This window comes from Cebus imitator, unplaced genomic scaffold (genome assembly GCF_001604975.1).
Source record: "Cebus imitator isolate Cc_AM_T3 unplaced genomic scaffold, Cebus_imitator-1.0 Scaffold295, whole genome shotgun sequence".
NCBI classification, from domain to species: Eukaryota; Metazoa; Chordata; class Mammalia; order Primates; family Cebidae; genus Cebus; species Cebus imitator.
In genome coordinates, this window is record NW_016107610.1 from 982,743 (window position 1) to 1,005,983 (window position 23,241).

General features: G+C 40.2%; 1 protein-coding gene across 5 annotated transcripts in view; it reads right to left on the minus strand.

Moving 5' to 3' along the window:
• Window positions 1–23,241, minus strand: part of ADAMTSL3 (ADAMTS like 3) — a 363,845-nt gene that overhangs the window by 110,545 nt on the left and 230,059 nt on the right. For all 5 annotated transcript variants that reach the window (XM_017502246.2, XM_017502245.2, XM_017502242.2 and 2 more), the window contains exons 14-16: window positions 22,949–23,096; window positions 21,243–21,327; window positions 7,782–8,068 (exon numbers count right to left, since the gene is read on the minus strand). In XM_017502246.2, coding sequence (XP_017357735.1) covers window positions 7,782–8,068; window positions 21,243–21,327; window positions 22,949–23,096 — 520 coding nt within the window. The remainder of the gene's footprint in view (window positions 1–7,781; window positions 8,069–21,242; window positions 21,328–22,948; window positions 23,097–23,241) is intronic.

Consider the following 23,241-nt stretch of genomic DNA (forward strand, 5'->3'; position numbering starts at 1 on the left):
AAATTATTCTAAGAACGTGGACGGAATATAGCCATAAGTGGGGGGAAACTTGAAAATAATGTTGAACATGGAGCCATGATGCTCCCCCTCAATCCCAAAAACACGAAAGGATTTAGACAGTTGTAGGAACTAGTGCTTCTAAACATTTTAAACAGATGATTTCTATGAGATAAACTATTTTAAAAAGGTATAGAAAATGACAGTTCATCTCACAAAACTACTCAAACCTGATACCTAAATCTACATGAGGAAAAAAATAGGTCTACTTCATACAGTGTTGGCTTGTATAATGCTATCTTATATATAACAATGCTCTTTGTTTCCAAAATACAGACATACACACAGGCCTAGGGTCATATTGGAAAGAATGGTTAATATTTTTCTCTTTCTGCTGATTAGCTAATTTGACTGAAGGGGTACTACTGCAAAGTCCTGGGTAATGAAAAAGAGTGAAGCATAATATGTTATGGATCCAAAGGTATCCTGTTTGGTGTTAAAATGCAAGTTTTGTAGCACTTCAAATAGGTGAGTTCTTTTTAGGAACTAGTTGAGGAGACAGCTGGTAAAGATTAAGGATTGTTGAAAGCCATTTGGCCTTAGGAAGGGCATCGTAAACCACTGGAGCCTGGGCGGAAGTGACCGATTATGTCAAGAGGAGCTGGAAGAAACTACAGCTCGAGGCCTGGGATGGTTTGAAGGGATTCGGAGAAAACAAAACGGCAGTCGCTAATGTACCATGTCGGGAACACATCTCTGCTGGGAGTACGCTCAAACAAGCCCATAGTGGGCCAATGCAATCTTCGTTCCCATTTTACCATTTGTGGAAAGGGATTCTTGTACTCCACTATCCAAAATAGAGTACATTTATATGCATCAGTGTCATTCATACATATATATATCCCCTAAATTAAATAATAGCATATTATAATCAGCAGTATAATACAATTACATCATTACCTCAAACATCTGTCATTCACCTACCAATCACTTTCAGCAAATATTCATATGCACAAAAGCACAGAAACAACCAGATGGGAACTTCCTTTCATAAGCATACAAACCCACCCACTCTCATAGCCTCACTAGCCTTTTACCTGCTGATTACAATTAGAAGCTGCCCTTCCAATGATTTAAGACCGATCTCCATGACTGCTTGAAGTTTCATCCCATTCCATCTTCTGAGAGAACTGATTGATTACTTTGCCTTTCACTTTCATTCTGGAGCTTTCTTGTTGCCTCTTAAATGTACCCAAGGCTCTGTGACATTAAATACCACCAACCCTCACCCACACCCACACCGATCTCCTCAACCCACAAGGCCATCCTAGTCATCTCCTCCCCGCTGTCTTCTTTAACATGGCCAAATTTTGCTGCAAAAAAAAAAAAAAATATATATATATATATATATATATATCTCCTCTATTCATCTCCACTCTGTCACTTACCACTCTTTGCTCAGCCCCTTCACATCTGGTTTCCATCTCTGCTCCACCACTGAAATGACCTTTCCTTCGGTCCCCAGTGGCTTCACATTGCTGAACCCAGTGCCAATTCTGAAGCCTCGCCTCTCCGCCTCTGCATGGCACACAACACAGCTGGCCTCAGTTCCCACCACACAACGGCCTTCCTTTTTCATCAAATCTTGCTGATCATCTTCTCAGACCTTTGTGGCTCAGTGTCCTCCACCCAGCCACTGAATGTTGAATTTCCTCAAGACTTAGTCCTAGACCCTCTGCACTCTTCATAGGTATTCCCCTGAAAATTCTCATCCATTCCCCTGGCTTTTAATCCCTGGACACACAGATGATGCATAAATGTACAATTCCAGTTCAGACCGCGCCTCTTCACTTCAGACTCACACATCCCACTGACGACTTAGCATCTCCACTTGGAAGTTGGGAGGCACCTTAAAAGCATTATGTCCGTAAATGAACTCATGAGTTCCCTCACCAACATTTAGCACTCACCATCTCAGAAAACAGTCCTAGGACTCAGACTTGCCATCACACTCCTGCTTACCCACTCCACTGACAGATTCTTTTATCTCCCCTCTCAAAGCCATCTGCCACACTCCATCTGTAACCACAGTCACCACTCCAGTTCAAGCTCTTGCCTGGAATCGGCAATAGCTTCCTATGTGCTCTCTCTCACACCATCCTTATCCTTTCTAATCCATTCTACAATACAGCTGCACTAACCTTTTTGAAATAAATAAAAATTGGTCATGTAACCCCCCCTTTAATTACTTGGTTTCCCATTGATCTTGGGATAGACTTAAAAAACATGGCCTGAAAGGCCATCAATGTCCAGCCTCTGCCTTCCTGTCTAGCACCATGCCACACTAAACCCTGTCTCATTCGCAGTATTCCCACTGTGCCTGGCTTCTTCCATTCCTGGAATGTACCATGCATCCTTCTGCCAGCCTTTGCATATGCTCTTTCTGCTGGAAATTATCCCTTTAAACCCCCTTTTGCGTAGCTAATGCCTCATCTTTTATATTTAAATTCAAATGCAATCTATTTTAGGGAGGCTCTCCCTTACTTCTCTAATTAGGTCAAATGCCCCTTTTCATGGCACCATACACTTCTTTTGCGACTGCTGTAACCAGTGGTAATTCTATATATGTGTGAGTGTGATTATATGATGAATGCATTTTCCCTATTAGAGTTCAGTTCCAAAGCTAGGAACTACTGAGTCACTATCACCTAGGCCAGTGCCTGGCACATAGAAACATGCAATAAATATTTGCAGAACATTGTTTTAAAATGAAACAATAAAGAGATTCCTGTTACTGCCAGGACCAAGACAAGGTTGGCATTAGCCACATTATTTACAACTGTTCTTAGAATTCTAGACAATGCAATAAAATGTGAAACTTAAATAACTATTGGAAAGGGGAGGATAAAATCATCATTAATAGCAGATGATCATTTACTTAGAAAACTCATAAAATAAGCTGAAAAATGATTAGAAGGATTAAGGTGTTCAGCAATTTAGTCAGATTTTTAAAAAGAGAAATAATCAATAGCATTCCAATATAATAAACACTCTTCAAATATCACCTTATTTAATAATCACATTTAATTATTTCACTAAGTCTAATGAGGTAGGTATGACTCCTATCATTATAGCAAAATAAACCACACCTCTACAAATTTAAATAAATGGTACGAAGAGAGTTGCAGAGCTGGGGTTCATCATGGGGTTAGGTCTCAAACGTCCACGTATATACTCCTAGCCTGTGTTGCTGGGAAATGTAAAGGTGAAAAACTGAGGTTATGAAAACAACAAACAATATAAAATACAAAAGAACTTTGGTAAGGAATGTTTATGATGTAATAAATCATAAAACCTTACCAGAGGGTACTAAAAAGGTAGGCACATCTTCCAGAATGCACGTGTGTGTGTGTTTGTGTGCACATGTGCACACGTGTGCACATTACTTATGTGCACACAGACGCTGCTGCATGCATGCATGTATGCATGCATACATACATACATACATACATAATACACTTTGGAAGCTGGAGATTGGTGTCTGGATTCTTCATGCTTTTAGGAATTAAAAAAGAATTCTCTGTTGCTACTCCAATGTGAAAACAGACTTATGCAAGGGTCGTAAGCAACGGTAATTACAACAAATGGATTTATTCTTATTTCCTGTATGATGTGAAAATAGGTTAGAAAATACGGAATATCAGAATGTGACCAAATTTGATCTTTTCAGAAACTTGTAATTTGTGTATATTACTTTCCTAGCAGAAATAAGAATGTTGAAGAAATAAATATATGCCTGTGTAAATTTCATTTTATTGTGGTTGTCAGTCATTGTAGACTTATCCTCTCTGCTATCCAGGGTGAAGGCTAAAAGCCCACATTCATAACTCACACATTAGTGGACTTATGGAAGCTGAGCTTACTGAACCACATTGAAATAGATCACAGAGGCAAGTACCACTGATTATAAGCAGTGTGGTTGGGACAGTCAAGCCAAAAGAACCAGAAGTTGTGCTCCATCAAGGCAAAGAGTATGTTCTATTTATTTTATATCCCTGAAGATTTAGTGTGGAACTTGGTGAAGGACCATGGATTCTAACACAGAGCTGGTACCCAATTCCCAGCCTTTATTTTATTTTCTTTCTTTTTTTTTTTTTCTAAAGACTGGGTCTTGCTATGTTGCCCAGGCTGATCTTGAACTCTTGTGCCTCAGCCTCCCGAAGTTCTGGCATTACAGGCATGAGTCACCTCACCCACAATTCTCATCCCCGCCTTTCTAAAGGATTTTGGTTTTATGACTTAGCTCTTCACGTTTTTTTTGTTTTTGTTTTTGAGACACAGTTTCACACTGTCACCCAGGCTGGAATGCAGTGGCACCGTATTGGCTCACTGCAGCCTCTGCTTCCTGGGTTCAAGCAATTCTCCTGCCTCAGCCTCCTGAGTAGCTGGGACTACAGGCGCACACCACCATGCTGGCTAATTTTTGTGTTTTTTTAGTAGAGACAGAGTTTCACCATGTTGGCCAGGATGGTCTCGATCTCCTGACCGCATGATCCACCCACCTCGGCCTCCCAAAGTGTTGGGATTACAGGCGTGAGCCACTGCGCCTGGCCAGTTTTTATAGAATTTAGTTATTTATTATAAGAACTTTAATCCTGAACCCAAGAAATTAAAAGTGTCAGTTTTTGTAAAGTTGGGAAGCTTATTGTATATACTTATAGTTCAACCAACCCTCTCTAATGAAGGAGAATCAAGTTATTCATCTTTTGTTTTTGACTTTATGATGGACTCTGAGTCTCAGCTTCCCCAACTATAACATTTGGGTTAGTAGGTGTCCAAGGCTCATTTCAATATATTATTCCAGGATTGAATGATAATATACCCTTATAAGGCTAAACTGCTGCTTAACTGAGTGGTGAAAGGCTACCAACTTGAGCTCTTTTAAAATATCTAATGTGCTTCAGATACGTAAGAATATATCATGAAGCAGATGGGCACCTTAACATGACCCACCTGAATACTGCATTGCATTTCTGACAGATGCAAGGCAGTTTCTCTTCTTATAGCAGGTCAAAAGTTACATAGTGCCACTAAGGATAATCAAACACAATTAGTCAAATGTCAAAAAACTTGTATGTTTTACATGATTCAAAGGTAATTCTATCTACTCCAAAATATATAGCCAAGAGATATAAGAACATATGTCCATACAAAATCACATACATGAATGTTCACAGCAGCACTATTCTCAATATGCCAAATATGCAAACAACTCAAATTTCTATCAACCAAGGAATGGATAAAATGTTGTCTAACCATATAATGGAATACTACTTGGCCGTAAAAAGGAGTGAAGTACTGACACATGCTACAACATAGACGAACCTTGAAAACACCATGCTAAGTGAAAGATGGCAGTCAAAAAGGACCACACGTTACATAATTCCATTACATACATTATATGGAAGAGTGGGGGTTTCCAGAGGTCAGAGTCTGAGGGAAAATGGGGTATGATTGCTTACAGATACAGTGCTTCTTTGGGAGGCAATTAAAGTTTCTGAACTTGATCGTGTTAATGGCTGCACAACTTTGTAACTAGAAATCACTATATTGTATACTTTAAATGCATAAATTATATGGTGTGTGCAGTATATCTCAATAAAGCTGTTACTGGAAAAAAAAAAAAAAAAGAGAGAAAATTATCCTGTGGGTTCAGTCGTCCTGGAGGTGGAATCTAGGGCCATCTCAATGAGTACTGGGAACACAAGGCAGATTCTAGTATTTTAGCAAAAGGCTCCAAAAATGAAGCCTAACAGCAGTCTCCCTCAGCTGAATTAGAATTTACCTGGTCATCTCTCTTTGGACAACTCTGACTGGTCTGTCGAGTTCCCAGTACCCAACATGCTATGCTTTCCCAACCTAAGGGGATCTCACCAGTCAGGAGAAGAAGATGAAACAGGGATTCTACCCACAGCATTTAAAAGCTTGAGATTACAAGGTAGATGTGGGGGTGTGCAAGCGATAGCCGGACCCATTTCTGCTCTCCTAACGAAAGACACGGCTCCAAGTCTCCAGTGAGACTGCAGCAATGTGGTGTCTCAGAAGCAGTGGAGACAGCGGCCATTTTGTAGTCAGACAGTAGAAAGTTCCAGGCATGTATTATTGTGATGGAGTAGGAGACCATCTTTGCATCTCAGTGGCTACCTCCAGAGGGTTTCCCCAAACTCATCAAGAGAAAGCACCAGTTTCCAAATTGCCAAGGGCATGTTAGAGTTAAGGTTTCTAAGACATTAAAAGAAAAAGTGTCCAGGATGCTGAACTCTAGAGTGGGCAGGAGTTTGGACTGGGTAAGAACAGACACAAGGCAGTGTGGGGGGCAGCTGAGGCAATGTGCTGTAGAGGGAAGAGGTAACGCAGGTATTTGAGGTCCGAGTAAACCAGAGAGTCTAAATTCCTGGCTAGATGGCATGGACTTCTAGCAACCAGACAGAAGCAAGTAAGAGGGAGAAAGAATCCAGAGGCAGCTAAGACATCTAAAGTCACATGTGCAACTCTGTCTGCAAGGCAGTAGTTTAGGGGCAGTCTGAGGATAAGGCACAGTAATAGAATAAGCTGGGTTTACTGCCAGGCTGGCAATGTTATACAAAAAGTGGCAAGGAGAGGCAGGTATAGAAGTTGAATTAGTCAGAAAAGAGAAAGACGATAGAATCAAGTCATAGAGATGGACAAGGATTGAGAATTCAGGTTCAAGAGCCCAGGAAACAAGGAGTGAGGGGTTCAGGCACAATGAATGGGCCATGAGCTCCCTTCAAGTAACGGGCTTAAGCCTGTAGGGAGGGGTGAAGAATGATCTGGAGACAGCAGCTCCTTGTGCTTTTCCCACCATTGGCTGGACTCACAGCAGAGCACATTCAGGCACCAAGCTCTTCACATAGCAGCTGGCTGGAAGGCACAGTCAGGGGTCAAAGGACAGGGTGACAGGGGCTCTGGATTCCTGGTCAGACCCAGTCTCCTTCACATGAGTAACAGATACAGTTTTCTTATTTGTTATTTCTATGTGTTTACTTTCAACAGAGCCCTCGAGAGTGGCTATCTGGACTCCTGCCAACTGCTGCTCCACTTCCTTTTGGATCCTAGCTTGCACAAATCATCAGGGGGCCAACTTTTCACCCCTAAGAGGTCACCTGGCTATACGACCACTTTCTAATCCTGGGAGGGTTTCCTGGCTGTGTATGTCGCCCTCTATGTACACAAACATAAATCAGGGTGATTAATGTGTTCCCCTAGGTTCCGGCCCAATGTGCAGATATGAACCCACATACTTTCTGAGAACAAACTCTGATCTAGAGTTGTATCAGAAATGGCAATCCCAAGCTACTTCAATTTAGAAGATTGATTTACGCACAAGATGGCCTTAACTTATCCATTCTGCATTTTTCTATTTATTCCATGTGAACCAGTGATTCCCACCCCCATCTCAGTTATGCAGATTGATTCTCAAAGAAGCATACTTCTTTTGGTTAGAATATAGTCCCACACTCCTTTACCTTCTAAAATAATCACGAGAGAGAGAGAGAGAGAGAGAGAGGAGGGAGGGAAGGAAGGAAGGAAGGAAGGAAGGAAGGAAGGAAGGAAGGAAGGAGGGAAGGAAACAAGTATAGTTTTCAGTTATTTGAATGACTTCACCTCCTTTAGACTTCTACTAATTTGCCTATTGATTTAGCAATTTCTCAATCCACTAGTAACACACAACATAACTGTCCCTTAAGCAAAGGTTCAAATACCTCCCAAACATGTTGCTGTGCAAGGGGTGAACCCAGCGTACTCCCAGTCGTAAGTCGTCTCACTGTCCTCAGGGAGAGGGCCGTCCAGCTCCCGGGAGGCCGGGCTCTCATCACATGCTTCCAGGAGGCAGGGCCGTTCCGTGGGCAGCTTGGGGCCTTCACACTCTTCCTCGGGCAGCTCAGTCTCGGTCTGCGTGAATGTGAGAAGCACACGGCACTTCACCTCTCGGACCTGAACACCCGGCCCACACGTGGTACTGCAGGCTGACCAGGGTTCTGGAATGAACCTGGGGAAAACCAGGGAGACATCAGTAAATGACACCGAGGATCATTAAATATAGGCCAGAAAAGAAGTGACATATTCAATGAAGGCAAAAACAACCAGTCTCATTTGGGGGAATTCCACGCATTTGGAATTTAATACTTTTGTTGATGATGGTCAATAATGCAGCTAACAAACTTTCAAATCGTACTAGCAACAGAAAGACTAATTTACTAAACATATATTCTACTTTTACATCCATTTTATAATTCAAATCTGTGCTATGGCCTTTGCAAAGTGACAAAGGTTTTAAGATTTAGTAATAAATAAAACCATCTTGTGGAGATAATTTCTAATCTGATTTCATTTATAATATGGAGATCTTCACCAATATTAACTCAGTAAATTAGTATTGAGCTTATCCTCTGTAATGGGCAGAGTAGTATTAAACTGTCTCGAGTTTAAGAGCTAAATTTTAGGGTATCTTAAATACTTTTTACAGAGTGGATGAAGCTTTAATATTCTTTTATGCTTCATATACAAATGCACTAAGCTTCTGGATCTTCTTTAAAACAAAAGAAATATCATACAATCTGGCTGAACAAAGCATTTAATTCTTATTCTGAATTATTATCCACTAAATCAAAGGTCATCAAACTATGACCAATGGGTCAAATCTGGCCCACCTATCTTTGGTATAGCCCACCAGCTGAGAATCAGTTTTACATTTTTAAACTGTTGGGAGAGAAAAAGGTATTTTGTGACGTGTGAAAATTATATAAAATTAAATTTTACTGTGCATAACTAAAGTTTTACTGGAATATAGCCACACTCATTTGTCCACCTATTGTCTATGGCTTTTGTGCTACATAACAGAAGTGAATATTTGCAATAGAAACCATTTGGACTACAATCCCTGAAATATTTACTATCTGGCAAATATTCTGTCCTTTACTGGACCCCTGCACAGAATTTTGAAAACTGGATTCCGTAGGGACAGATATAGTTAAGATATATTTAAGATACTCTGAAGCAACACTTTGTATCATGAGATATTAAGTGAGAGAGGAAAAAGAGTTCAGTAATAGAATAAGTTTTGAAAATTTGGGGCTCAATAATGTTCAACAGATTTATCCACTGCAACAACACTTTTCCAAATATTATGATCTATAAATGCATACTACAAATGCTTAAGAGAAAAATATTACATGCATCATTTCATAAACTTAAGTGAATACAGACCCTTATCCATGGGATAATATTCTACTAAATAACTTGAGAAAACACTGCTAAGATGTTTAAGACACAGTTCCAAAGCTTAATATTCTAACCTCAGAAAGACAGGGTTGTAAGGTTCTCACAGAGTCATCCAACCTTCTTTCCCCAGGCAAGGCTTAACTATAGTTGTCCAAAAAAGCACGCCCCCAATCAGCAGAATGAAATACCATTGCTATATACAAGTCCCGCAGAGAAATATCAATCAACATAAAACATGTTGTTCATTGTGTTGAAAATTGTTAGTGGGGAACTCTATTCTCCAATTCTCAGATTCCATGTGAGGGCTTCCTCAACTTCCCAGGTTGGGGCAATTTTGGAGTTAATATTTGATGTTTCTTTTCTTTCTTTGCTACTCTCATGGGAGAACTGGAAAGAAGACTACTTAAAGATGAGGAATCCATACAGTGTAATAATATGTAGTCAATTAAAAAGATGTCCCAAAACCTAAAATGCAATAAAATAAATAAATGGGGGAAAAAAAAAGGTCAAAGAGAAAAAGTTACAATGGAAAACTTCCAACCACTAAAGAACTTAGTCATGTATATTTTAAATGGATGATGGGTATCAAATTATTATGGTAATTAAATCAAGTGCATGCATTTAAGTGGTTAAAAAAAAAAGATGGGGGTCTAGGTATGAATTGATAAAGAACAGTCTTTCTTGAAGATTGTTAAATGAAATAAATATACATATATGCTACATACATACTGTGTAGTCTATAACATATAGTATCTATATATACCTATGTACTATTTTTTGATTTTAGACAAAATAGATCATAGTACATGAACTGCCCCACATGTAGCATGTATGTATGTAAGCATGGGAAATAGATATTTTCATTCAAATTAGACCTCTATGTGTTGGTGACTGAGAACCTTTTTACCCAAGGTTTACCTCGAGTAAGAAAGTTCACCTTAGCCAGGCACAGTGGCTCACACCTGTAATCCTAGCACTTTGGGAGGCTGAGGTGGGTGAATCACCTGAGGTCAGGAGTTTGAGACTACCCTGGCCAACATGCTGAAACCCCATTTCTACCAAAAAAAAAAAAAATTATCCAGTCATGGTGGCACACACACCTATAATCCCAGCTACTTGGAAGGCTGAGGCAGGAGAATTGCCTGAATCCAGGAGGCAGAGGTTGCAGTGAGCCAAGATCATGCCACTGAGCTTCAGTCTGGGTGACAGAATGAGACTCCATCTCAAAAAAAAAAAAAAAAAAAGAAAGAAGGTTCACCTCAATTCCCAGCAGGGAATGATGGTTATATTCATTGCCCTCAAAGGTTTTCTCTATATTTCGAGTTGGTTTTCAATGATCCTTTAAAAAGACCTCTTAAAAAGTAGATGTTAGTTCCATCCAAATTAATAACAAGCGACTTAGAGGTTTAAAATTAAAAAGCCATGGCAACTAAAAAATAATTACACATAATCCAGAATGACTTCCTTCTAGGTATTATTTTTTATTTAAATTAAAGATACAGCGTTCACACAATTCTGAAACTTGTCTCTCTTCCCCAGTTATTATTTTTTTTAAAAAAGAAAGAAAGGAATACATTCAAAGAGCCATGTCTGGGCAAAACACAACCAGAGGAATAGATTGTGCTCCCTTCATCTTTGCACAATGGAAGAACTTAAAAAGAATCATGTCACTAATGTGAGAGCTTTGAGACGAGACGATAAAACAAGAGTAAAATAGAAAATGGCAGAGCTGAGGAAACCAACTGTGAAACATAACAATATTATCGTCACAAATCTAACAAGGAATTCCGAACTAGGAAAAAACAGAAGAAACATGGCTGAAGATCAAATTAATGACATAGAGGCCAGACTTGAAAGTGGATGCAGTGTTGAGAGAGAGAGAAAGAGAAGCTGCAAAGAAAACTTTTAGGGGGATGGAAATGTTCTGGATCTTGAATGGGGCTAGAGTTTGAGGGGTATACACATCTGTCAGAACTCATCAGCCAGACACTGTGGCTCATGCCTGTAATCCCAGCACTTTGGGAGGCCGAGGTGGGTGGATCACCTGAGGCCAGGAGTTCAAGACCAGGCTGGCCAGCATGGTGAGACCCTGTCTCTACTAAAAATACAAAAATTAGCTGGGCATGGTCATGCATGCCTAGAATCCCAGCTACTCAGGAGGCTGAGGCAGGAGAATTGCTTGAATCCAGAAGGCAGAGGTTGCAGTGAGCTGAGATCACACCACCGCACTCCAGCCTGAAGAACAGAGTGATACTCCACCTCAAAAAAACAAAAAAAACAAAAAAAAAAGCCACTCATTGATGGTACACTTTAAATAGACATAGTTTACTGTATGTAAACTACATTTTTATAAGACTGACTTTCTAAAGCACAATTTTAAGGGACTAAATTGAAGAGAATATAGGTAATCCAATATTGATGATAACTGGATTCTTCATGTAGATATTCCAATACATGAAACAGAAAAGGTGCTCAGAAATAAAATATGAAAAAAATGACTGAAATACATTCCAAAAAGGTACGCTGTCTTCCAGGAGAAAGTAATAAAAACGATTAACATAAAAACCTAGAGTTGTAGGCAGAATAATGGCTCCCCGCCCCAGCAAATACTCCCATGTCCTAATCCCTAGTATGTGTGAATACATTACCGTACACAGCAAAAGGGGCTTTACAGGTGTGACCTCGAGATGAGGAGATAATCCCAGATTACTTTGGTGGGCTTAATATAATCACAGACATCCTTAAAAATAGAGACATCCCTCTGGAGTCAGAAACGTAAGCAAACTAGTAAGCGATAGGGATTTGAAGTGTAAGAGGAACTTACCCACGGTTGCTGGCTCCAAGATGGAAGAGACCATGAGCCAAGGAATGCAGGTGGCCTCTAGAAATTGAGAAAAACCTCCCGGCCCACAGCCAGCAGGGAAATGAAGATCTCAGTTCTACAACCACATGGAACTGAATTCTGCCAATTATTCAAATGAGCCTGGAAGTCGACTCTTGCCAAAGAAGGCTTCGGGCTGACAGACACCTTGATCCTGGCCTACTGGGAACTGGACTGAGATGCCAACTGAATCCAAGGGCTTTTGATCCACTGAACTGTGGATAATACATTTGTGTTGTTTTATACTACTAAGTTTGTGGTCTTGGCAGCTACGGAAAATGAATATACCTGGCTAACAAAATTCTGAGCATGAAAAAAGAATTGTCTAGGTGTCTAGGCACAAAAAGCAAGTCTCCTACAGAAAAAGTCAAGGGTACCTCAGATGCACACAACATTCAAAATCAGGAAAAGATGAAGTAAACATTTTGAGAGAGAGAAGATCTGAGTCCTAAGACTATTATGTCTAGTAAAATTGTTATTCAAACACAAAGGTAATAATTTTTTGTAAAATAAGAACAGTAATAGTACCTACCTAATGGGTAAGGATTAAACATAATGCTGTCTGAGTTAAAAGCTCAATAAGTACAATAAAATAAAAATAGTAACATCAGACATTCATTGCATTGTTATTCCTGTGAGACACTGTCTTCAGTGCTTCAAACAAGCTCTCATTTTCTCCTAACAACAACCCTATCAGGAAATATTATTATGCCTACTTTACAGATGAGAAAACTGAGGTACACAGAAGTAACCAAAGGGTATACAACAGCTGCTAGCATTATTCTACATGGCCTCACCGGTATTAGAGGATACAGAAGCACTTAAAGATTACCCAGGACGACAGTAAATGAATCCAAAGACAATTTGACAATGCTCTTTTAGAGAATTTATTTTTCTATTTCCAGAATAAGAAAACAAAACACAAATATCCAACTGCTAAAATCATTCTTCAGCATTAGAGAAGAAGGCAGCATGTATTAGTGAAAGAAAAACATATCTTGGGACACTTAAACACTGTCAGTAGGCAGATAAATTAGGACAACCTTTATGGAGATTTCTTAATGACTTAAAAATGAAACTATCCTTTGATCCAGCACTTCTACTACTGGGCATCCACTCAAAGGAATATAAATCATTATATGTTTATCGAAGCACTAGTCACAACAGTAAATATATGAAATTAACCTAAGTGCCCACCTGCAGATAAATGGTTAAAGATAATATAGCCTCTATACACAATGGAATACTATTAAGCCATTAAAAAGAATGAAATCTGGCCGGTCATGGTGGCTCACACCTGTAATCCCAGCACTTTGAGAGGCCAAGGTGGGCAGATCACTTGGGGTCAGGAGTTCAAGACCAGCCTGGCCAGCGTGGGGAAACCCTGTATCCACTATAAATACAAAAAAAAAAAAAAAAAAATTAGCCAGGCACGCTAGTGCGTGCCTGCAGTTCTAGCTACTAGGGAGGCTGAGGCAGGAGAATTGCTTGAACTCAGGAGATGGAGTTGCAGAGAGCCGAGATCACGCCACTGCACCCCAGCCTGGGTGGCAAAGCGAGACTCTGTCTCAAAACAAAACACAAACAACAAATGCCAATTTACTCATTTTTAACCTGGAGAAATCAGCAGAAATGGTATCATTCTAGATGTTTATGTTAAAAATCATATATGAGTTTGTCAAAAAATTAAATTATGGTAGATAAATCTGCTATTACAGAAAACAAATCAAGTTCATATAGATCATGTAGGAAAACATCAGAAACAAAGAAAAATTTAAAATGGAGAACACAACTATCAGTAATAAAAATCTATTTAAATAAATTAAACTTTCCTATTAAAAATAGAGTCTCTCTCTCTCTCTCTCTCTATCTCTCTTTTTTCAGAGACAGGGTCTTGCTCTGTCACCCAGGCTGTAGTGCAGTGGTGGGATCATGGCTCACTGCAACCTTGAACTCTGTGGCTGAATCAGGTGAGCCTCTCACCTCAGCCTCCCAAGTAGCTGGGACTGCAGGTGTCTGCCACTGCACCCAGCTGGTAATTTAAAAACCTGTAGACAATACAAATAACATGAAATGACTTCAGACATGTCAAAAGTAAAAAACAAAATGAGATAAGAAAAATATAAATGAAAATAAAGTGGAAGAGCAAAAAACAGGTATAAATATTAGGAAAGAATAAACACAATGGGCAAAATTATCATTATTTTAAAATGATATAGCTATGAAAAGTACTAAAATTAACTGAAAAAGTTTGGAAAAACACAAAACAGTTCAACAAAGTAGTCCACAACTCTGTGTGTGTGTGTGTGTGTGTGTGTGTGTGTGTGTGTGTTCCACTATATAAATATATTGACACATATACTAAAATTACCAGTTTTCCCAGAATTCAGCCACACTTGGTGTTAGCTGGCAGGCACTACACTAAGCGTATTACAGGCATTATTTGATACAAATCTCACCATGATCTTATGAACAAATATTCATTATTTTCCTGATTTTACAGATGAGGAAAACAGATATAAAAGACTAAAGGGATTCTAAGCCTAAAGACCTAAGTAAATGGAGAGGCCACATGCCCCTAAATGGGAAGACTCAAAATTATAAAGATGTTTATTCTTCCCTAATTAATTCAGAAAACAATGCAGTTCTGAGTCAAACTGCTGAAGCAATGTTTGTGGGGGGAGGGGAGAGCTGGAAACAAACCATACAACTCTAAAGTTTTATGGAAGATCAGGTGAGAACAATCAAGAACATTTTAAAAAAGAATAAGAATTACAGAGTACTTACACAGTTTAATAGATAAAAGTATTTAAAAGACACAGTAATTCAAACAATATGGGACTGGCACTGGAGTAGTGTTTGTACAATGATGTCATTTTAAAACCAAAGTGAGTAGTTTATTCAACAGATAGTGCTAGGGCAATTGGTTAATTGCTTGGAAAAAATTGTTAGACTGAGATTACATATTACATGTTAAAGTAAATTTCCCATGGATCAAAATACAAAACATGAACCATAAAAATACTAGAAATTCACATTTAAAAACAGAATCTCCTGATTTTGATGAAGGTATGGGGAAAGGCAAGCTGGAGTGCTGCCACTGGCAAGAGAAGCCAGCACTGAACGCTTTCTAAATGGAAATTTGACAATAGAAATTAAATGCCTGTCCCTGGCCCAGAAATTCCACTCCAGAAAATACATCCAATGAGACAATTAGAGATGTGCAATTAGAAATTTGCTGCAGTTTTATTTATTATTGTGAATCATTGGAAACAAACTGCAGACCATCAGAGGGATCTTTCAAAAATGTAATTGAGATCATGTCACTTCCCTGGTTAAAATCCTTAAATGGCTCCCACTGTACCCTGATAAAGTCCAAGCTCCTTAATGAACCATGGACATCCCTCAAGACTTGCTGGCCTCTCCAGCTGCATCCTTGCTGCCATTAGTGCTCCCCTTCTCATCCCCAGGCCCCTCTCCACCCTCAGACCACCTCAACAACCTGCGTGGCCCACATGGCCAGTGAGACTGCACGCAAGCCTCTATTCCAAATACCTGTCATGCTGCTCTTCTGACACTGTAGGACATTCTACCATCTCAGTTCATGTACCTTCTATTTCTGGAAACCATCCCTGAACCCAAACAACACCACAGTGTAATTATAATACATCTCGACCTTACGATACCATCATGCAGTCACTCACTTCCCTGTCTACTCCACTAGAAAAACCCAAGGATGGGTGAGATGGAATTCGGGACATCAGACATGAAACTGCAGCTTTTTCTAGAGTCACGTGACAGAAAACCACTGTCCACCACTTAAGATCTTCAAAACAATTCCCTTACGTTTCTGTGCCTCTGTTTCCTCAGCCTCAAAATGAAGATAAGAATAGCACCTCCTCATAGGGTTGTTGTGAGCATTAAACCACTTAATCCATATAGAACACTCAGAACAAGGCCTGGCACAAAAGCACTCGTCATATTAGTTGTTAGACACTGTTGCTGTTAGAAAAACAGATTCCTGAAATGTCACCTAATTTGACTTTAGCAAATACAGCTTCCACAAGTGGAGAAGTTGAGACAGCAGCGAAAGAAACATACGAGGTGTGCTAAGTCCATTCTATTTTCTTAGTTTTTGCACATGAAAAATGACAGCGAGGGCATCAAGGTTGCTGAAGTGTTAAAAATCCCATAGAAACAAACGAAGAGGCTCCAGGGAGGAACTTTTAAAACAAGGATGAACCAATGAACCGTATCAACTGTCAACACATTCCACAGCTGAAAGCTAAGAAGGTCAGGACTGCAGTTCCCTTGGCTTAGCTTTATACACTATAATTTTTATTTTCCTAATTAAAAAAAAAAGCAAAAAAGCCTTCTGAACATCCACTCCCTATGTAAATTCAGAGCTCGAGCCATGGTAAACCACAGAGGCAGAAATATTTATCTCCTCCAGGCTGGCTTGGCAGGCTTTACGGGAGAGACGTAAAATACAGCTGCGTTCATCTCCTCCTTCACTGTCAACAAGCAAGCATCCCCAAACCACAAAAGACAGTGGAAATAAAAGGATGCACTGGAAGCTGAGATATGTTGTGGTTTTGTTTGGAAATCAAGGGAATGAATAGAGTCAGAAGTGGTGGCAGGAAGCTATAAACTTCACACTAGATGGCCAGGACCAGGCTAGGAACTGCCAGGCCGTGTGAATTATGCAGAAAAATTGCAGAGACACCACAGAGGGAGAGATGGCGGAAGGTGGGAAGAGGCAGCTGCTTGGGCCAGGGAACAGGTGCTGTCTGCTTGGTCCTCCACACAGGGAAGGAAACGGTGGTGTCTTCAGGAGTGAAGAGGCTTTTGGCTTTGCTCTGTGAATAAGAGGAGGAAACCACCCCCAGCAAAGTCAGGTGGGGCTCACAGAAAAGGCAGGTTTGGAATGAATATGGGGCCTGAACCTCACTGTAGCTTCGATGATATCCCCCTTTTCTTTTCTTCTTCTTTTTTTTTTTTTTTTTTTTTTTTTTGAGGTGGAGTCTCGCTCTGTCATCCAGGATGGAGTGAAGTGGCAGGATCTCAGCTCACAGCAACCTTTCCACCTCCTGAGTTCAAGCAATTCTCCTGCCTTAGCCTTCTGAGTATCTGGGACTACAGGCATGTGCCATCACAGCTGACTAATTTTTGTATTTTTAGTAGAGACAGGGTTTTACCATCTTGGCCCGGCTGGTCTCGAACTCCTGAGCTCAAGTGATCCACCCACCTCAGCCTGCCAAAGTGCTGGGATTGCAGGGGTAAGCAACCTCGCCCGACTGACATCCCCCTTTTCTAATTCAATAAAGTAAACAGTATTTTCTGAACTTTAAAGGGACCTTAGGGACTATCTGATCCAGTGGTTCCCAAACTTGGATACACCCACTCCCCTGCCATAGTTATCTGGGGTGCTTGTTGAAAATGCTAGTTAATGAAAGAGAGAAAGTAGAATAGAGGTTATCGGGGTCTAGGGGGAGGGAGCAGGGAGTTAACAGAGCTTATATTGGGGTGATGAAAAAATTCTAGAGATGGGAGATGGTGATGGACGCACCACAGTGTGAATGTGCTTAAAGCCACTGAACTGCACGCTATAAAATGGTTAAAATGTTGGGAGGCCGAGGCGGGCGGATGAGGAAGTCAAGAGATCGAGACCATTCTGGCCAAGACGGTGAAACCCCGCCTCTACTAAAAATACAAAAATTAGCTGGGCGTGGTGGCGTGCACCTGTAATCCCAGCTACTCGGGAGCCGGAGGCAGGAGAATTGCTCGAAGCCGGGAGGTGGATGTTGCAGTGGGCCGAGATCGCACCACTGCACTCCAGCCTGGGTGACAGAGCGAAGCTCCGTCTCAAGAAAAAAAAAAAAAAGTTTTGTGTGTGTATCTCTTACCAGAAAAAAAAAAAAAAAAATCTGGCAGAGCTGAAAGAAAAAGAAAATGTTGGTGATGGAGCCCCAGCCCTACAGTATCTGGCTCAGTGGGGCCCGGAAATCACCACATTTTTAAAAGCACCACAGGCGATTCTGATATAAGTATTGAGGATAGCATTTCAAAAATGGTACTTTGGTTATTTTTTCAAAAGACTTCTTTTAGAGATACATACTGAAACAGTTATGAATGAAATGATCAGGGCGTAGTGGCAGTGGTGATGGTTTTGATGAAACAAGAGTGGCCCTGGGTTGACAACTGTTGATCCTGGGTTGTGAACATGACATGTTCATTACACTGTTTTATCTCTTTTTAAATGGGTTCGAAATTTTCTATGATTAAAAAGAAAGTTACAAAGCAAGACTTAACAGGTGGGGGTCATTCCCAACTAACAGGGGAGTGTGATTAAAGGAAAGGAGGCAACAGGCAGCTTGCTGTGGGCTAGAAACAGCCTGAAGTCAGTGTGACTGAAGCATCCCACTCAAGGCAAAACAAGGAGGTGGCCAGACATGAGGCTGGGGACCGGGAAAAGTAATACCCTGCCAAGTCCTGTTGGCCATATGAACGCACATAAATCTGGGTGATGGGGAGACATTTGGATATTCTGAACATCGCAAAGAAAGAATTAGACCTGTGCCCTACCTAGATAGGGAAGCAATTGAGAAGCAAATTAGAAAGCTGTTGCAGGTGTCCTGGGAATTGATTTCAGGACCTGTACAAGGATAGTAGCTTGGATGGGGAGGAGGAGATGGGACCAAGAAAGATTTTAGTAAATGTAGCCGGCACCAGTCAGTGGCTAATTACACTTTAGAGAAGAACGGGAAGGAGCCACGAAAGACTCCAGGCTCCTAGCTGGGGCACCTGGATGGACTGCAATCCTATTAACCAAGAGAGGACATACAGAAGGATTATCAACTGTCATCTAACTGTGTTTTGAAAACAAAAGATCTTGGTAGGACCCACCATTCTAGACAGAGGACTCCGTGACCTTTCTTTTGTGACAACTACACACTCTCTCCCAAGTGTCTCAAACCCTTTGCTTTCTATAGTCTCCTTCCATTACAGGATTGTAGGCGAACAGAGATGGGAGAAGATTCCAGCGGCATTTAGCCTAATGCCTTCCTTGTATAGCTGGAAGGTCTACAGATATTAACCTACTGGTCCAAAATCCGGTTTTTAAAATCTGTTTAAGACTGTCCTAACTTCAAAATGAAAAACCACACACACACACGTACACACTTTTCCATAAGCTTCACTACCCGTCTTTACCGTTTCCTTTAGTACCCAAATACCCACTGCTCCATTTCCTTCTTTTTTGGAAATTTATTTCTGAAATCTCCACAATGTTTTATTCTCTACCCTTTGAATTATATTACTCTAAAATTCACTGAAAAAGCCTTTCTTGTTAATAAACAGCCTTTTCTCATTCCTTGTGGATTTTCCTTGCCTCTCTGTGAGATTTGAATCCTATTTGTGGCTTGCCTCCTTAAACTCCTCCCTCCTTTGGTCTCTGGAATAATAAGCTTTCCTGGGTCTTACTCTTCCCTCTCTTCACTACTTTACTCCCTCACCATCTTCCTCTTCTGACTCCTCCTTCCTCTAAATCCCCAAGCTTCTCTCAGGAGCCCAGCACTCTTCTCTTTTTACTCAAATACTGTGAAGCCATTCGCCCTCACACGGTCCACAGTTTCTTCTGTGGTTCTAGCCAGCCCTGACAGTGGTCCACGTGGAGAAGTCTGTGCCTGTCATGAGTGTGATGTGCCAGCTATGTTGGCCCACATCACTTTGCCACATGTGCCTTCTCAAAGAGAAGTAACCCGCACTGCCCTGGGGCCCATCACTGGGCTGGACCACAGTTAAAAGGGAGATTGACAAATGAGAGTGGATTCTGAAAAGCATGGGAGGTTGGGAAGGGATCTAAAAACAACAGTGCATGAAGACTGCTGAAAAGACTAAGAATGATGAGCTTGGGAAAGACAAAGCTCCCGGGATCCACGGCAGCTTTCTTCATATTTGTGAAAACTTGTCACATGGGATGGGGCATAGATGTATTTTTTTTTTTCCCGCATCAGAGAACACGAATTAGGAAGTCTATTCTGTCTCAACAGGAGAAAAACATCTTGCAAATAACTTGGATTTTTTAACACAAGAATGAGGTGTCTCTTAATGCAGTGAACTCTGCCCATTGCTGAAAGTGCTGAAGAAACGCCCGCTCTGAGAGGGAAAGTGGCCAGATTACTGCTGAGTCCTCTTTTCCTCTGATGCTTGGGGAATTGCTGTCTTCATAGATAGCCTGTCAGCACCAAAGACTTCACGTGTTTGACATGGAATTGGCTGTTCTGCCCAATTCCTTGAGTCTGTCATTGGTGCTGTTGGTCTTACAGGTTCCTGGACTAGAAATCTCAGGGCACCTTTGATTTCTTGCTCTCTTTTTGTCCCTATATAACTGCCTCCAGAATGCTTCTTTGATTTGCTCTTGATTTTTAATTTCCACTGGCACCGTTACAGTCCAGACTCATCAAATCACATATGATGGTAGTCATTGGATTTTTGAGTTGGAACGAACCCTGGAGAGATCAAGCCCAACCTGCTAATTTTATAGGTAAGGAGAACAAGACATAGAAAAGTTAGACTTGTCTAAGGTCATGTAGTTCGCAGGGGTGGTTCTGCTCCAATACTCTCCGTACCTTGTTATTTCCATTTCCCTATGATCACTCAGGCCACTAATGCATTTCAACTTAAATGATTTTATAGAGATTGACTATGACTTACCCATGGAATGGCTGGTTTATTTGTATGATGCTGTGATGGTTCTCACTCAAATCACAGGTGTTAAAACCTAGAAATCATCCCCAATATCTTAAGTGTAACAGACCACTGGATCTGCTTTGAGTTAAATAACACTGTTCTTTTCTGTGCTGCTCAGAGATACTGCCAAAGGAGGACTGCTGAATTGTGAAATAAAGAAAAATTCTAGCCAGCTCAAGCTCTCCAGAGTCTGTAAATCCAGGTCATTTGGATATTAAATGTATCGTTGTACTCCAATAAGTACAAAAATTACATATATCATGTTAACTGGCTATGCCATGATTATTCCCATAAAAGGTCCCGGACTCACGTTGGTTCTTCTGTTGCTGTTCTGGTCTCTTCTAGCTCTTGTGCTTGTTTCAGCCAAGGCAATTTTGCTTCCACTGGACTTTTTTCTAAGAAAAAGAGAACATAAACAATGAGCTTAATTACTATTAATCATTAAGGAATTGGATATATGATTATATTGGCTGAAGATCTCATTTATAAAGAGGTCGTGTTTTTCAAATGCAAGTTGAGTTCCTTAGCACAGTACATTAGGTGGCTTCTGGAATGAATTAAACATTTCTGCTGTATTTTAAAAAAATTAATACATTATTAAAATACAACCAAAATGATCACATGATACAGTTGAATATGCTGTCAAAGTTAACATAAAAATGCCTTTTACAAATCAGTACCAATTTCTGTTGTTCACACACTGAAGCTCTTACTTCAGCCATATCAACCTGCAATCTTTGGTCACACTGTTTTTGCACTTGGAATGCAAAAATTAACAGAGAAAAGCAAATAACCTGGAAGTTAAGAAAGTTGCAGCAGGATGAGAGAGTCTGTGTTATAGTTTACTCAAACTCTTACTGTTGTAGTTGTTGAGGGAGAAGATTACCAATGACATCTGGCATGGAGGAGCACACTGTTGCCCCTTTCTGTCCTTTGAAGCCTCCTTGATGGGAAGAAAGAAATAATCTATCTATGAAGTGAGAAATAAAAATAACTTTGGGATGCTTCAAGGAAACTATAGACACTATGTAAGTGGCTATGAAAGTATCATTAGTGCATAAGGAAGGAGAAAAGACTTCACTGATGGAGTTATATGGCAACTAGTGATTTTTCTGCAAGATAGACCTACTGAAAAAATATTTATTGAATGGTTAATTATGAGGCTATTTGTATGAATAATGAACCCAGAAATAACAAAAGAGAATTTTCCCATTCTCTCTCAAGTACTAAGGAGGAGCCCTTCTTACTAATAGTTGGGAATAATCTTTTTTTCCATTTCAAGATGTAAGATGCTTTTCATGAGAATGGTTAACACTAAAGAAGATGGAAAAAACTAATAAAACTAAGTACAGAGAAGACCATAAACAAGAGAGGTGATGCCAAATAATCCTATCCATGGATGCTACCCATTTCTGCTCTTTCATGTAGAACAAATATGAACTACTGGAGAGATTATAAATGCATCCATAGATCTCCACTGGGAACTGGAAGTTTTCATTCATTCCATGCACTAGTACACATGATAAAGATGACATCATTCCTCCCACAAAAATCTTACACTCTAGTGGAGAGGTGGGTACAAAGAAGAATGAGAATCTTGGGAAAAGTCAATAATTTCCTCCTCCTCCTCTACTTCTTCCTCTTTTTCTTGCTCTTCTTTCTCTTCCTCCTTCTACTTTTCCTTCCCTTCTTTTTTTTAATCTTCCTCCCTCCATTCTTCTTTTTCTTCAAGGGAAGGGCTACATTTAATTTTCTTATGTCCACCAAGAAATGTTAGTATAAACCTAGATAGATAAGAGCTACTCTATCTGTACTGAATCAACAGGAGCTGTTTTCCCTCCAGATGAATAATTCACATATATCCAACTTTTTTATCTAGATGGGAAGGTGTATTGCAATTTGTCAATAAAACAATTTTTATAAGAAAGTAGTAAGTTGAAAGGGAAGTGCTACAATATTGGAATGAGAGCTGGAAAATACCATTTGATTTGAATTTACAATGCACCACAGACTTACCTTTTGGTTTATAACACGGGATGGGAATGACACATTCTTCTTTGATGTGTAACTTCAGTTGTGGATTGCAGCCCCCAACGTGCTCTCCATGGTGGTTAATACACAGAACAACCCGATACCGTAACCCTCGGCCACAAGTCACTGTGCACTTCAAAGAAGAAAAAAGAAGCCAAGGCATTTAAGAGAACCACAAAGGCATTATTTTATCATATGCAAAGGAGAGCCATTGAACTACATAAATATTCAACATAAAAGACTTTTAGACAAATTTTATGTAAGGAAGGGTGCAGAGG